The 14296-nt window shown below is 40.3% G+C and overlaps 1 protein-coding gene across 2 annotated transcripts in view; it reads right to left on the bottom strand.

The window, feature by feature from the left end:
* EVA1A (eva-1 homolog A, regulator of programmed cell death) overlaps positions 1 to 14296 on the bottom strand; it is a 200923-nt gene that overhangs the window by 140026 nt on the left and 46601 nt on the right. For both annotated transcript variants that reach the window (XM_084283590.1, XM_084283591.1), the window contains exon 2: positions 4172 to 4386. In XM_084283590.1, coding sequence (XP_084139716.1) covers positions 4172 to 4386 — 215 coding nt within the window. The remainder of the gene's footprint in view (positions 1 to 4171; positions 4387 to 14296) is intronic.

The following is a 14296-nucleotide window of genomic DNA, read 5'->3' as shown; positions in this document are numbered from 1 at the left end:
TTGGAGACACAAGTTGCACGGTAAAACATTTCCTGCTGATTCCAGGACATGTATCTGTGAAGGCAGAAGCTAACTTTCAATGTCTCTGATAAATATCTGGAAGCTGAAACAATAGAAAAATGCATCTCCACGGCTTTTTATTTTCCTCCTCAATAAGCTTTGCTCCAGGGCTTTCTCTTTTCCTTCTACATAAGCTTTGGTTGTACTTTTATGATAATTTACCAAAATGAAAATCTTGCAGATAATCTGCTGCAAAGTGTAATCTAGTTTTCTGGTAATAAGCAATAATTTTAAGCCAATCATTAAACATTCTCCCTGAGTTGTGTATTGCTGAAACCCAGGATACATGAATCCAGAAATGAGAAGCTGTGGAAAGCTTTATAAACAAGGCACTCCCAACCTCCTCCTCTTCAGGTGAGCAGCTTCAAATATAGCTTCAAACATACCTGTGCCCCGTGTATGTTTGCAGGCACAAGTTGTGTTTAGGTATCTCACCAAACAGATTCACTTATCAGTAGACACTTATCAGCAGACGATGCAGAATACAGAGCAGTAACACTCCTCTTTCTTCTCTGTGCCAACTTTTATGTGTTTGTCTGAATAAACATAACTGCCACTGTATCTGTTTATTAGCTTCCAGATTTACGCAAAAGGCAAGATCTCATAGGATCCCCATAGAATTAATCTATGGGCCAGATGCCCCCACAGAAGCAAAGTGCAAATACGTGTGGTAGTGTGACAGATGAGAAAACCACAGATCTCCAAATCTCCTTGGAATAAAAGCTCTCTCCAGATGTTCCCCAGCTGTGCAGCAATTTAACGTAGCTCCTTCTCTATACCCTCACACACCAAAAAATCAGACATTTCATGGATTAAAAATGGGCTTGCTCAGCTCTACCTGTGTGACATGGGATTACGGGGCAGGAGAAAACTCCACTGTGAAAGCCCAATGCATTGATCTGCCAAAAACCTTCAAGCTCTCTGATTAGGTTGCATGCTCAGACCAATTGCACCTGCACAATTGCTCAAAAGGGATCAAGGTATGTGTGAGTCACAACTCATTGCAATGACACCAACACAAATAGGACCATGTCAATGCAGCTCTTTTTTCAAATCCACCAAGGCAGAGCTTCAGATGTTCCTCTTCTGTTACCCCATCCTGCCCTCCTGGCTGGGATTAGGACACTTTTCTCTTTTGCCTCCCAGCGACGAATAACTTCAGCAGGACTCTACAGGCAAAGTACAGAAGAGAACATACCAGCCCAGACTGTAGATAACAGCATTAGAGCACAAAATAAGCTCCTAATATTAAAGGGTGTGTAGGAGTTTTCTACACTCCCATCTTTAAATTATCTCAAAGATGCTTCATTAATACAGCAGAAATCTCTCTTTTCTTCCTGCAATATATCTCATGTGACTTGTGCTAATTCTGGGTTCCCCTGTTTAACAGAGTGGAATAGGGTTAGGAGGATGTTTATAAAGCAAATAATGTCTGACTTTCAACACAACTTTATTTTGTTGTTCTGATCTCTCCATATGTGTGACTTGATCTAAAAGCTAACAGGAGACAAACCACATTAAAACTGAAACCCCAGACTGAATGTCCAAATTCTTTGTGCGTTTGAAAATCTCCCACTGAATCCAACATTATGGTGTTAGAATCATAGAAATATGCACAGTTTGGGGTCACTGCCTTCATGTCTTGGACACACTCTCCCAAGTGGTCTGCATTTCATTTCAAATAAAAACAAGTGACTAAAGCAAGGGATCCTGGCAGCCAGCCTGCTAAGGCTGAATTAGCAGTGGTTGTCTCAGAGTAATCAACTCTTTCTTTTCCCTTTTTAACATAGAAAGTATGTCTGAACTGGACATTTAGAGGGGACAGAGCTTCTAAATGAGAATTAACTGTTATTTACAGGTAGTGCTTGCAGGGAATAGTATTTGAAACTGTCCTTCACAATCCCCCAGGCCAACAATACAGAACAGCAATAAATTTATACAGTCATGGGCTCGATTAGACATCGTAATTTTATATACTTAATTTTGGAAGTGTTTAGTTTAGCTGGCTTTTTAAATTAGTGCCAATCAGAACACATATACAATGGTCCTCTTTATAGCAGCCATATAAGTGAGTTTCAAAACCACAAGAATACATGCAATTTTCTTGTCTACAATTTTCTTGTCTATGTCCAATTTTCCTACATACATGCATTTCCTACCAGCTAGCTGCAGGCAGCTTGCCATTCAGCTTGTGGAGTTTTTGGCTTTACATTCAGAGAGGCATCACCCCCTCCAGGACTAGGAAAGAAGACAAGATCCAGCTCTGGCATTTGGACTCATCCTACCCTGGCCAGACACCGCATACTGAGGTATCAAAGCCGGATTTAGAAGCACCAGAGAGGCACTGTGAATATTTTCCAAAGAGACTCAGGAGGTTGCCAGTGGTCCCCTAACAAACTTGTGGCAGAGCAGAGAATGTTCTTCTAGCAGGTATGCATCCCCCCAAAATGGGCAAATAGGCATGTCCTGGTCTTAGTCAAGTAACAAACTTATCGTACAAAGATCTGCTGCAAGAATGCCTACAGGAAACACAACTCTCACTCTGATAAATAGGGGGAGCTGTACTTACAAGCACCTTAAGAACCTATGCAAAGCTAATGGGTAACAGCTCTGAGGACATAAGAAGCTATGTAGATAAAGGTCGCTTAAATCCCTCCTGCATATAAAACTATGGCATGAGAAGCCAAAGACTACATCTTCCTTTTTCTCTAGTTCTTCCAGATGTCTTAAGTGGGTCACTCACCCACAAAGGATGAGTCTATATACACAGGTATCAATCATGCTATCAAATTAAATGTTTCAAGCAAATTTATCAGTAAATAAATAAAAGAAAGAAGGGAAGGTTGGCCTCTGCCAAAGTCTTCAGTCCATGTTCTCCCACCTTAAACAACATGACTGCCTCATCTGTTGTATTAAAAGCTTTCATTATCATATCTGGGAAAACTTCCCACTGATAAGGATGACATCTTCCCATACTACAACTCAGACATTTGATGTGCAGTGGAACTATTAAGAGGGCAGCTGCAAATCAGTCAGCTCAAGGGTTACATTACAGGCAAACTCCAACCCTGTGCAATTTCTTAAGAATTTACCACCAACATTTGGAAGCCAAAGCACTCATATCTACTTTAAAAAATGCTGTAAACTCTTCTTAAAAAGTCCTGGATGCAAGAGGGAAAAGTGATGTGGGAAACACTGGCCTTTAGCCAAATTATAAAAGAAATGATTCACTAGCCCTGTACGTTCACTAATCTAGTTCTGCCGTAAATTTTTATTATGAGTTATTATTGATTCATAGCCATAAACACACAGGGTGCTTAAGAAAAGTTGAGGTCTTTGCCCAAAGATTTTCACAGTCCCAAGTCCTGCACTTGGAAAGAGTTGGGCTTTCTTATACATCTGGGAGCAGACTCTACTCATCTCAACATCAGCCAGTTTATGCTTCTAATTTTAGTTGCCCTTATTGACAGTTGACTAACACTGGCACCTTCCAAATAATACTTTGAATTGCTGAAGTCACGTATGCTCTTGGGAGGATACATATTGCCAACAACCCCTACACAAATGGACAGAGGTGATTAACTACTACAGATGCTTGGGAGATTACAAGCTTAAGTGATGTGTGATCACTTATGGTGGCCTAAGAGCCAAATGAGTCAGGAGAAGAAGTAAAGTTAAGGACTCTCACTGGGTTTCAAGTTACTAAAGTAAAAGCCTTTTGAAACAGAATCATTTCTGAACTTAAGAAAAAAAAATCTAAATATGTTAAAAAAGCTACCCATTGGGCAGGAGAACTATAAAAAATAAATCTTTAAACACAGTCCAAACATAATTTGGTCTTGCAGTGTATTTGTTTTTCAACCTCATTTCTGAACTGTTATTGACTAGGACTGTCGGAAAATTAAGAAATGCATTAGCAACAAAATCTAATTCAATTCTGTCTAAACTACAAAGATGAATCACCCACCAAGCTCAGTGGGATGTCATTGTTCCCGTGCTGGGTAGCACTGCTCAATGCAGAGCTATGCAGGACCAACAGAGACAGCTGCTGCCTGGCCTGAGAAAAAAAAAAAAAATCCAAAATGAACAGATGCAATTTATCATGCAATACCTGAAGGGAAGTGCCAACTGAACAGTCAACGTCTTCCTTAATTAAAGTTGCATAGGAGTGGGGATAGCGAGAGGGACACATCTGATGACTTGGTACAATTCGGCCATAAAAAGAAGACTGGATGCTGATGGTGGTTCTGTGAGGACATCTCAGGGAGATGTATTCTCCATCACAGGCATGGTCAGTGTAATTCTTTAGTACTTGTGATATGTAACCTGCAAAAGAACATGACAAAAAACATCATTAGTGACAGTTAATTTTTAGATGATTTACAATAATGCAGTCTAACAAACACACAACTAAACCCATGAGGGATGTAGAATTTATTACTCATCTCACACATGGGAAAAGAAGATAGACAGTGACACAGAGAGAGAAAGAGAGAGGCTGGATGATTTGGCCTTCAGCCATGTTATATATCCTTAGAGGAAGAAATATTCAGATGCTCCAAACTCTTCGCCTGCTCATACTACTTATTTATATTGATACAGATATCAAGTTTACAGGAAATGCAGCTAAGCCAGACTCATCATTTAGACCACATCTAGATACTGCATGTGATTTCTGGTCCCCCAGTGCAAGACAGACATCAATAAACTAGAGGGAGTTCAGCCATGGGTCACTGAGATGGTCGGGAGCTGGAGCACTAGCCCTGTAAGAAGAAGCTGGTTCAGCCTCTGAAGAAGGAAAACTAATAGCAACCTGCCAATATCTACAGAGAGGTTAGCAAGGAGATGGAGCCAAACCCTCCACAGGGGCATATGGTGGAAGAACATCAAGAACAAATCAAAACAAGAATGTTTCAGTCTGGGTATACAGAGCAACTTTTTCACTGTCAGAACAGTCCATCAGTGGAGCAGGTTACCAGAAAGGCTACACAGTCTCCTTCCTTAGAGGTTTTCAAGACTTTACTTGATAAAGCTCCGAGCAAATTGGTCTGACCTCTTAGTTGACCCTGCTTTGAGTAGGAAGTTAGACAATCAAAGTCTCTTCCAACCTCGATTTTCCTGGGATCCTATGACAATGGGCAAGAAAGTCCCAGACCTAGAGCCACTAAGGGGAACATTTGGTGTGAGCACTTACAGTTGGTTGTATGAGGGCCATTGCCATCACAGCACACCAGTCATACCTCTGATCTCTCTTCATAATATACTGTTTTAATTTTCTGGTTACATCTTCTATTCTAGGCCTTTTGACACAAAACCTTTTCCTTCTCCCCAGTTCTGCAAAAGTACAATAAAGTTAGAAGAAAAACCTTACGCAGAACCAAATCTCTTCTGTTTGCACAGGATGGCATTATCAACAATAATAAAGTTGTTAATGAAAATAAAGCATGGTGACAAAGCCTCATTAAAGTTATGATGAGCTAAAAGCTGATTACTGTCAGGTTTCCATGGCAACTGCCAAATAGCTCCTGATTTTGCCGCACTCAAGCCTGAGGGGAAATCTCTGTGGTGTTGATATAAAGACATCTGTGCAGGGAACTCTGCAGCATGTTCAAGTGCAGCACCAGCTACAGTCCCCTCAACCCCAAAGGTTTTTTCCTCTCTACACTGAGTTTGGAATTCCCTTCCCACCACTGGCCACTAACACAAGTCTACCAGCAGCAATCACACAATACCCTGTCTCTGTCTTCCTGTACCTCTTTTTTCAAAGGTAGAGTAAAGAGTAATGACAAGGCCATCAAGAGAAACACATAATACTTGGACAGAGTCCTAAAATGGAACCTGACATATATCTTAGACTTGTTTTCTAAGAAAATGGCAGAAATGTGATTCTCATCTTGGTGGCCCATAACCATACAATAACTTGGGCTGGTACCTCTGCAAGTAATTTTGTCCTACCTTCTGCTCAATGCAGGGCCACTTTATACCAGGCTGCCCAGTGCCTAGTCCAGTGAAGTTCTGAATATCTCCGAGGATGGGGCTTCCACAGCCTCTCTGGGTAACCTGTGCCAACGCCTAACAGTCAAGATTAATCAGTCATAACGATTACTTATTGCCTCTGGTTCTGTCATTATGCATTTCAGAGAAAAGTCTGGTTTCATTTCTTCTACAACCCCTTTAGATCTTGGCAAACAGTAATTAGATTCCACTCTCTTTATGCTTTAGTTCTCCAAGATGAACAGACGAACTCCCTCAGTCTCTTATTGCCTATCACATGCTCCAGTACCCTAGCCTTCTTAGCAGCTAGAGAGACTCTCTCCTGATTGTCAATGTCTTTGTTATACCAAGAGGCCAGCTTGGTATGCAGTTACCTTTCCTTGCTGTAAGGTGCACTGCTTACTCACGTTTGCCAGCATGTTCTCCAGGACTGTCATGACTATGCAGACAGGGAAGCACAATTCATGTGGTTTGAGAGAATTCACGTGGCTTCCTGAGAATCATTTCAATGTCAACTTGAGCTATCCTTGTATATGCATCTGAAGGCTATCTTTACTTCACTAAATTAAACACTCCCAGGGCCTTTTCTCTGGCCCCAAGGCCATAACCAGCAAATTCCTCTAATGTTCCAAAATAGTATAACCTCATCCAGATCTCTTATCAGGAACAGTTTTTTATTCATACTAAACACTGAAACCTTGCCTAGGAGTCGTGTGAGAGAATACTGGTCCAAGGGAATTTTGAGTTGCCTGGAGCAACTATAATAATTGTTCTTAGCGATAATCAACACACAGTAATTTAACTGAGACGTTTAAGTTTTGCTTATGAAGGCTAGATTCTCTGCTTTCTCTAAATTTTAGCCTGTAGTTCTCATTTAGCAATTTTGCTGCTGCAATGCCTTAAGGTGTGTACCAAATAGCTATTTATACAAATCACATACTAATTTAAAAGTCCCTAGGGCAGCATTTGCTTATAAGAAGACTGACACAGTCCTAATAATTAGAGTAAGTGACAGAGCAGCATCAGATCAGGAAAAAGCACTACTTTAGTGCAATTATATCATTTGATCAAAGAAGTGCTCTGGGGATAAAATAAACTACTGGAATGCATTTCCTTTCCCAGTTGGTAGAATACAAACTCTGTGTGATGCTGTACACCTAGTCCTGGAGTCAGATCAGCTCTGCTCCCTTACAAGTGAGGTAACCATACAAGTTGGGCAACAGGAAAAGCAAACAAATATATATATATATATATATATATATATACACATATATATATATATATATATATATATATACATGTATATATAAAAGTAGCTCTCACTTTTCACATTACTCCAGTGCATTAGAACTTTTCCCCAAAGCTGACCTCCCTGTTAGAAATACAGCCAAAGCGCAGGCAAGACAGCACTGGCTCCTCTAAATATTCAATTATTCTGTGAGAAGTGCTATCCTACACCACGCCTTTCATAGTACCAATTCAGGATCAGGGAAAGTTTCAACCCCTGCAATTAGTGCAGATCAATTGTTGAAACAACTCCTTCCTCTCCTTTTCCATCAGCAATCTCAAAATAACTTGAGCTCATTCAGGCTCAAGATATTGAATGGCTTGAATGCTTTGATGGTGACTGAGTAATGATAAACAAAGGACAATGCCTGAAACATCTGGCACTGACCACTATGAGAAGATACTGGATTAGAAACGGACATGATCAGGGATGACACCATGTCCTTCAAAGAGCAAAAGGAACAGGCTGTAGAGAGTTAATGCTCTGTGTTTTTCTCTTTAAATGCCAAATTTGCACTATATTCATTGGCAGTTCTTTTGAAAATGTTGGCATTTCTTTATCCATCGATTCATGTTTCAGTAAACCAAAATCTAAGTTGTTTTCAGCATTCCTGCTGGGTTTTAGGTGACAGGTATCCAGTGACCAACATGTGGTACCAGGGAGGGAACTACAGGAAGGCTCTTTACTGAGTGAAGTGCATAAACATGTAGCCAAGGGCAGGTGTTTGAAGACTTCAATGGCACTTGTATACCAAAGCAAGAAGCACTTCATAAATACAAAAGGAATAGCTTACAGAGCTCTGACTCTTTCCTGGCAAGCATGCAAAAAATCTTTTTTGATGGCTGCAAGAGCGTATTTTTGTTTAGTAAAATGATACAGCAGATCACCAATCAGCTATTCACAGACCACAGAATGACAGTCGAGAAACTGAGATGAAAAAGGTATTATTGAATGATGTTATAATTCCCCATCAAGTAAATTTCCCTGCATTATTATCTGGAATAGAAGCTACAGCCTTCCAAGTGTCCACTTCAGACACAGATACAGCAGGCTTTTACTGAAAATGGGTCCTTTCTTCATCCTCAAATTCTGGGATGTGAAATCACCATTGCTGTATCTAGGACGTGAAGGCAAGCAACATTTCAGCTGTATGGCCACAGTAAAATCTACTCTGTTTTTTTTTTCATGGTTCGTCTTGGGGTGAAAGTGACATTAATTCTCATGATTTTATCAGGAAATTTTCTGGTGATTCACTCATTAGCCTGTCTAGGGAGGACAATGTTAGAGCAGGCAGCAATTTGAACTTTTCTTTAAAATATATATTTCATCCTGAAAGCATGCTAAAAACATAGAAGACAACTAAAGCATTAGGCCAAACAAAACTTTCCAAAATGCTATACATTTTTAAAATCTGAGATAACGAAAAACAGATGTCAAAATCCTTTGGGTTTAGTACTTCTCTTTTTTTTTTTTAAGGACTGTGACGAGGACATGGAATCTTTGCTGGTAGGCTTTCATACTCCCAAAGTAAAGCAATCTGGAGGAGTCGTGCTAAACTTCTCGATTTAAAAGGCCAATGTCATTACTAAAGCAGAGATTTACACTCTGAGGACAGTGTGTTTTATATCACAAAAATGATAGATCATATTTTCCTCTGACAAGAAGGAAATGTTTCTTTCAAACACTGCTTGCAATTTGTTTTTTCTAAGACCAAAGTTTGATTCCTATCAGTCATCAGCAATTACTCTCCAGTACTCACCAAACACAGCCCTTAGCGCTGACTGTAACTCTATCTCACCCAGTAACGTCAGTTCCCAAGAAACATTTTCACCATTGCCTCTTCAGGGAATTGTTGCTCAGTTCTCATCCAAGAGCCACTTCTAAGCCTTAATACATATATGGACTACAGAAGAACAGTTTCATAAAGAATTATATAGGTACTGCAAATCTAAATATCATCCTTCACTTACTCTTACAGAGCTACAATCCTGCCTTTTTGAAACCAAAGCAACTGATGGAGCAGTTCACAAAAGCATAGATACAAGAACTTTCCTGCAAACCAGATGTACTTATACATATATCTTAATTAACCATGGTTGTTTAAAAATGGTAAGACCTCTTCTGCTGCTTCTACTAAAATAGTTTTGCTTGACAAGGTCCATAGCAACACATCATCTCACCAGTCATCAAAAGACAAACTTCACTTTCCCCAGGGAATATCTCAGTCTGTGTGTGTCACAGGAATGGACCCAACCACAATAAAATTTATTCTTTGTACACTTTTGATATGATTAAAATCTTTTAATAAATAACAAGGAAATTTAAAGGATTTTAATGACTAAATGAACTATCACACATAATTCAACCCAGAGAACTTTGTGCATCAAGCCATATCTCGGCTACAATAATGTCTTTTTAAAATACCCAATTTTGAGCATTTGTAGTTATGAATAAAGAATTGTATACATATAATTAAGAAAAATAAATGACATGAACAAATATCTTTATCCTTAGAAGTGATTTCCCATTATCTGAAACAAATGAAGTTGACACAATTAACTGTGTTCATTAACAAAATATTTCTTTGTTTGTGGTGTACAGTGATTTTAGTTTCTTTTTCATTATTATTAATATCTATATTGCTTTTTAACTACCTAATGTGATTTTCTTCTAGTTTCCTCAGCTTCCCTGTGGATCTTTTTGTGACTGAATATGAAACAGAACTTTCTTCCAGAAGCCTTAATCAGATAGCTTTCTGGAGCTCAGGCTGCCCCTACACCAGGCTTTTTTCAGATAAATATGGACTGTAGAATTTCACCTTATTCTTTATATGCAGAACACCAATACTGCTAACATCTCACTGAAACAGTGCGAAACCAGTGGAATAGAATAACACACCACTAGGATAGGCAAACAGGGCTGAAATGTGACCCCTGTCGAGGTTTGAAGCCAGAACGAGTAACTCAATGAGTGCATTTCATACCAGGCATTACTGATAATCCCGTCGTTGCAGCAGTAACAGCAACTCTCTCAAATCACAGGGAAGCCTAGTATGGACAAGTAGGGTTTGTTTTGCTTTGTTCATAATACTGGAGATTAAAACTTGCTATTACAAACCTTCTACAGAGAGATTTGCTTTCATTTCGGCTACTTCCCCCAGCCCTTTCACCTTTCAGATACCACACAGCACAAGAAAAGTTTGAACGTCTTGTAAGCATACTTGGGAAAATATTTTCATTTGAAGTCAACACTTCCTTGCACACTATCTGATCTTCTGTATGGCAACTGCAGCTCCAAACAGTATCCGGTGTTAACTTAGAAAAACTGCTTTAAAGCAAGAGTGAATTTAGAACCGCGGCTAAGTGCCAGTATTTCAAGGCTAAACAAGGTAACACTTTGTAAATGCTGAACAGTATTTCATAGGTCTCCTTGGGTTTGCATAAGGATGAGAAGGTAGTGGAAAGTAGATTGGGGAGGACGAGGGGTGACTGGAATTAAAACGTGGTTTTAAACTCCACAGGCTTGAATCTAAAACAGATACTAGTAAATATTATTCCTATTTATTCCCTTAAACTTTCTAACTGAAAACTCATATAGAATTTAATAAAGTACTACACAGCCCATTCACAGGCTCTTGGAAGAACTCCAGACAATTTAACAAGCAACTTTTGGGGTTTAGAACTTTAAAGAATTCCTCTAAAAATTCAATGCAGAAATCTTGTTTACTATGTGAACTTCATCTTAGATTATTTTCTTTGAGTCTCCTGCAAGTCTATGGTTGTTTGAGAACTTACTTTTGTAAAAATATCTTTTTAAGCAGATATGGTTATGAAGGTTTTTTATTATTATTATTTTCTAATCTTTTAAGTGTTGTAAAGGCAAATAAATAGAGTTAAAAATATATTATTTTTTACTCTAATCTTTCTAGAATAATAGGGAAATTTAAGCTGTAAGGGCCTTCTGTGGGTCATCTTAGTCAAAAGTTCTGCTCAGAGTAGGGGCTATCTCAAACGGAGATTAAGTTGCTCATGGCCTTTTTCTGCTGAGTTTTGAAAACTACTATGAACAGGAATCCTCCAGCCTCTGAAGAACCCATGCCAGTGCCTCTCCACCCTTGTGATAAGAAACTTTTTCATATAACTGCTTAGAATTTACCCTGTTCTAACTCATATCACAGAATCACAGAATCACAGAATCACAGAATCACAGAATCACAGAATCACAGAATCACAGAATCACAGAACTGTAGGGGTTGGAAGGGACCTCGAAAGATCATCGGGTCCAACCCCCCTGCCAAAGCAGGTTCCTCAGTGCCTGTCTGTCGCCTTTTCATTGTGCACTTCTAGGAGTCTAGTTTTGTCTTATCTACAACCATTTTTATGAAACAGAAGGAAAGAACTCAGCCTTCTCTTCTCTGGCCTCCCTTCCCATGCCACGTGCTCCAGCCCCTTCCTACTGGCCCTCCACTTGACTCCATCCAATTTATCACTTTTATAATCTTGCACCAGTATCATGATCTTTAATTTGAGGGGTTGTCCATCCAATTCCATTTCATTTCAGTATTTCTTTAAAAACTCTTATTTTACTAGCTGAATGGGTGCAGGCATGCAGCCATGATGTTGAAGGAAATTTGATAGTACAGAGACTTTGAATGTAAAGAGCTGTATGAGGACTTTGCCAACTTCCAACCCTCTCCAGCTGTTTATTCCTGCTCCTATATTTCAGATCAAAGCCTTGTCTATTGTGCCAACACACAGATTTGGAGAGATATGCAATGAACTAAATCATGGAACTGAAATGGGTTTAGAAACTTGTCTTCTTCCTTTTTCTTCAGGTTGATTTAACTCAAATGTAGCTCACCAATCTAGTTCACATCAGAATCCCACAAAAACTTTTGCCAGACAATGAAGAGCACTGTTCCCTGAGATAACAGAGTAGCACTGCATGAGATATATCTGCTGAACTGCATCCTACAAACACTATGTGTCACCACAGCTCTACAGTTTCTGAGAAACAGAGAACTCCAAGGAGTAATAAGAACTGGTTTAGCATGGAACAGCTGATGAAACATTTGCCAACCATCATCCAACCTGCCTAGAAAGTGTACAAGTTGCTCATTAAGCAGTGCACAGATCTTGAAACAAATCCAAAGTTAAATCCAAATTTAAGCCACCCAACAACCAAAGCCGCATCTCTTCATTTGTAGGCAGAAATGAGTATGATACTGTTGATTACTACGAAATAAATACAGACTTTAGTCAGTTCGTCAAAACACTCCCTGCAGAAGGAGAGGATCCAGCTGGAATCCCTTTGCTAGTTAGGGCTCTGGATTAAGCTGTAGAAGCCCATCAGTCCTAGGCTGAGACCCTTTCATCTATGTGAGGGACAAAAAAAAGTGATGCCATTTATGTTTCTGCAACAGCCTGCAGCAAAACAATCAGCTGGCAGTCCCATCTGATTTCCAAGGATTGCCACACTGTCTTTCTTACCCTACCAACATCCTACCAAAAGAGAGCACAAGGATGAGACAGAAGAGATGAATCATGGGTGGTTCGCTAAATGGAAGTCCAGACCCATGGCAAGGGCACTTCAAGGATCCATGCATCTTACTACCTACCCTGTAACCGAAGGGACTCTCTCTTCAGTATTTACATCTTTGTGTCTTTCCAGAGCATTAAACTCACCTTGAAGAAAGACAGCCTGCTGACCACCCAGCCTTCCAGCCTCCTATCCGCACCTTCCCAACATTTCAAAATGTTAATTCAGAAAGAAACAAGTATTCTCCTGGACAGAAAACAAAAAGTCACAGTAACAGCCAGAAACATAAATGCTGATGAGATCAAATTTTGCAGGAAGGAAAAAACTTCCTTCCATGCTACTTATGTTGTAAGTGACAAGTGGCAAGGCTATGCTCCAGACTTGGAGCAGGCAATGACAGATACTGTACAAGTAACATGCATGAGACAGTGAAGATGAAGGTGTTCCCTACTTAGTTGGGTTAGTCAAGAGCAATGGTAAATGGCACATTACTACATGGCAACAGCTCTCAGTGAAGTTTTTAAGAGTTTTGGAATCCAGATGTAGATGATCATAAGTCTGGGCCGTGTTGAGAGCAAAGAGCCTGTGAGATGGCTGCTGGAGGGACCAGGAGGTCCAGGACAACTAGGGGAAGACTTTGGGTCAGAAAGTCCACTGAAAGACCTGCCTGAAAGAACATGGTTGTGTGTGATTCAACTGGAGGCAAGAGAATACATGAGCCAGCTATTACATAGACTAAGGCCACACAGGCCTACTAAGGGGGAATCCACATTGTATGCATACATGAGTACTTTCTACTGACAGGCTTTTATCCTGATCAGCCAGAGAATAGAGCAGGATGTGGCTGTTGGTGATGTTTGTGATGACACCTTGAGTACTGTGTTCAGTTTTGGGCCCCTCACTACAAGAAGGACATCGAGGCCCTGGAACATGTCCAGAGCAGGGCTATGGAGCTGGTGAAGGGCCTGGAGCACAAGTCCTGTGAAGAGCGGCTGAGGGCACTGGGGGTATTTGGTCTGGAGAAGAGGAGACTCAGGACAGACCTTATTGCTCTCTGCAACTGCCTGAAAGGAAGGTGTGGGGAGTTGGGGGTCGGCCTCTTCTCACAGGTAACCAGTGATAGGACCAGAGGGAATGGCCTCAAGCTGCACCAGGGGAGGTTCAGGTTGGAAATGAGGAGACATTTCTTCTCAGAAAGAGCAGGCAGGCATTGGGATGGGTTTCCCAGGGAGGTGATGGAGTCACCGTCCCTGGGGGTGTTCAAGGAAAGGTTGGACGTAGTGCTTGGGGACATGGTTCAGTGGGTGATGTTGGTGGTAGTGGGATGGTTGGACCAGGTGATCTTGGAGGGCTTTTCCAACTTTTATGATTCTATGATTCTATGATGTTTGTGTTTGCATGAATGCTGAGTGTTTC

This window comes from Netta rufina, assembly GCF_964035555.1.
Source record: "Netta rufina genome assembly, chromosome: 3".
NCBI lineage: Eukaryota > Metazoa > Chordata > Aves > Anseriformes > Anatidae > Netta > Netta rufina.
This window is presented reverse-complemented; position numbering and strand designations above follow the sequence as displayed.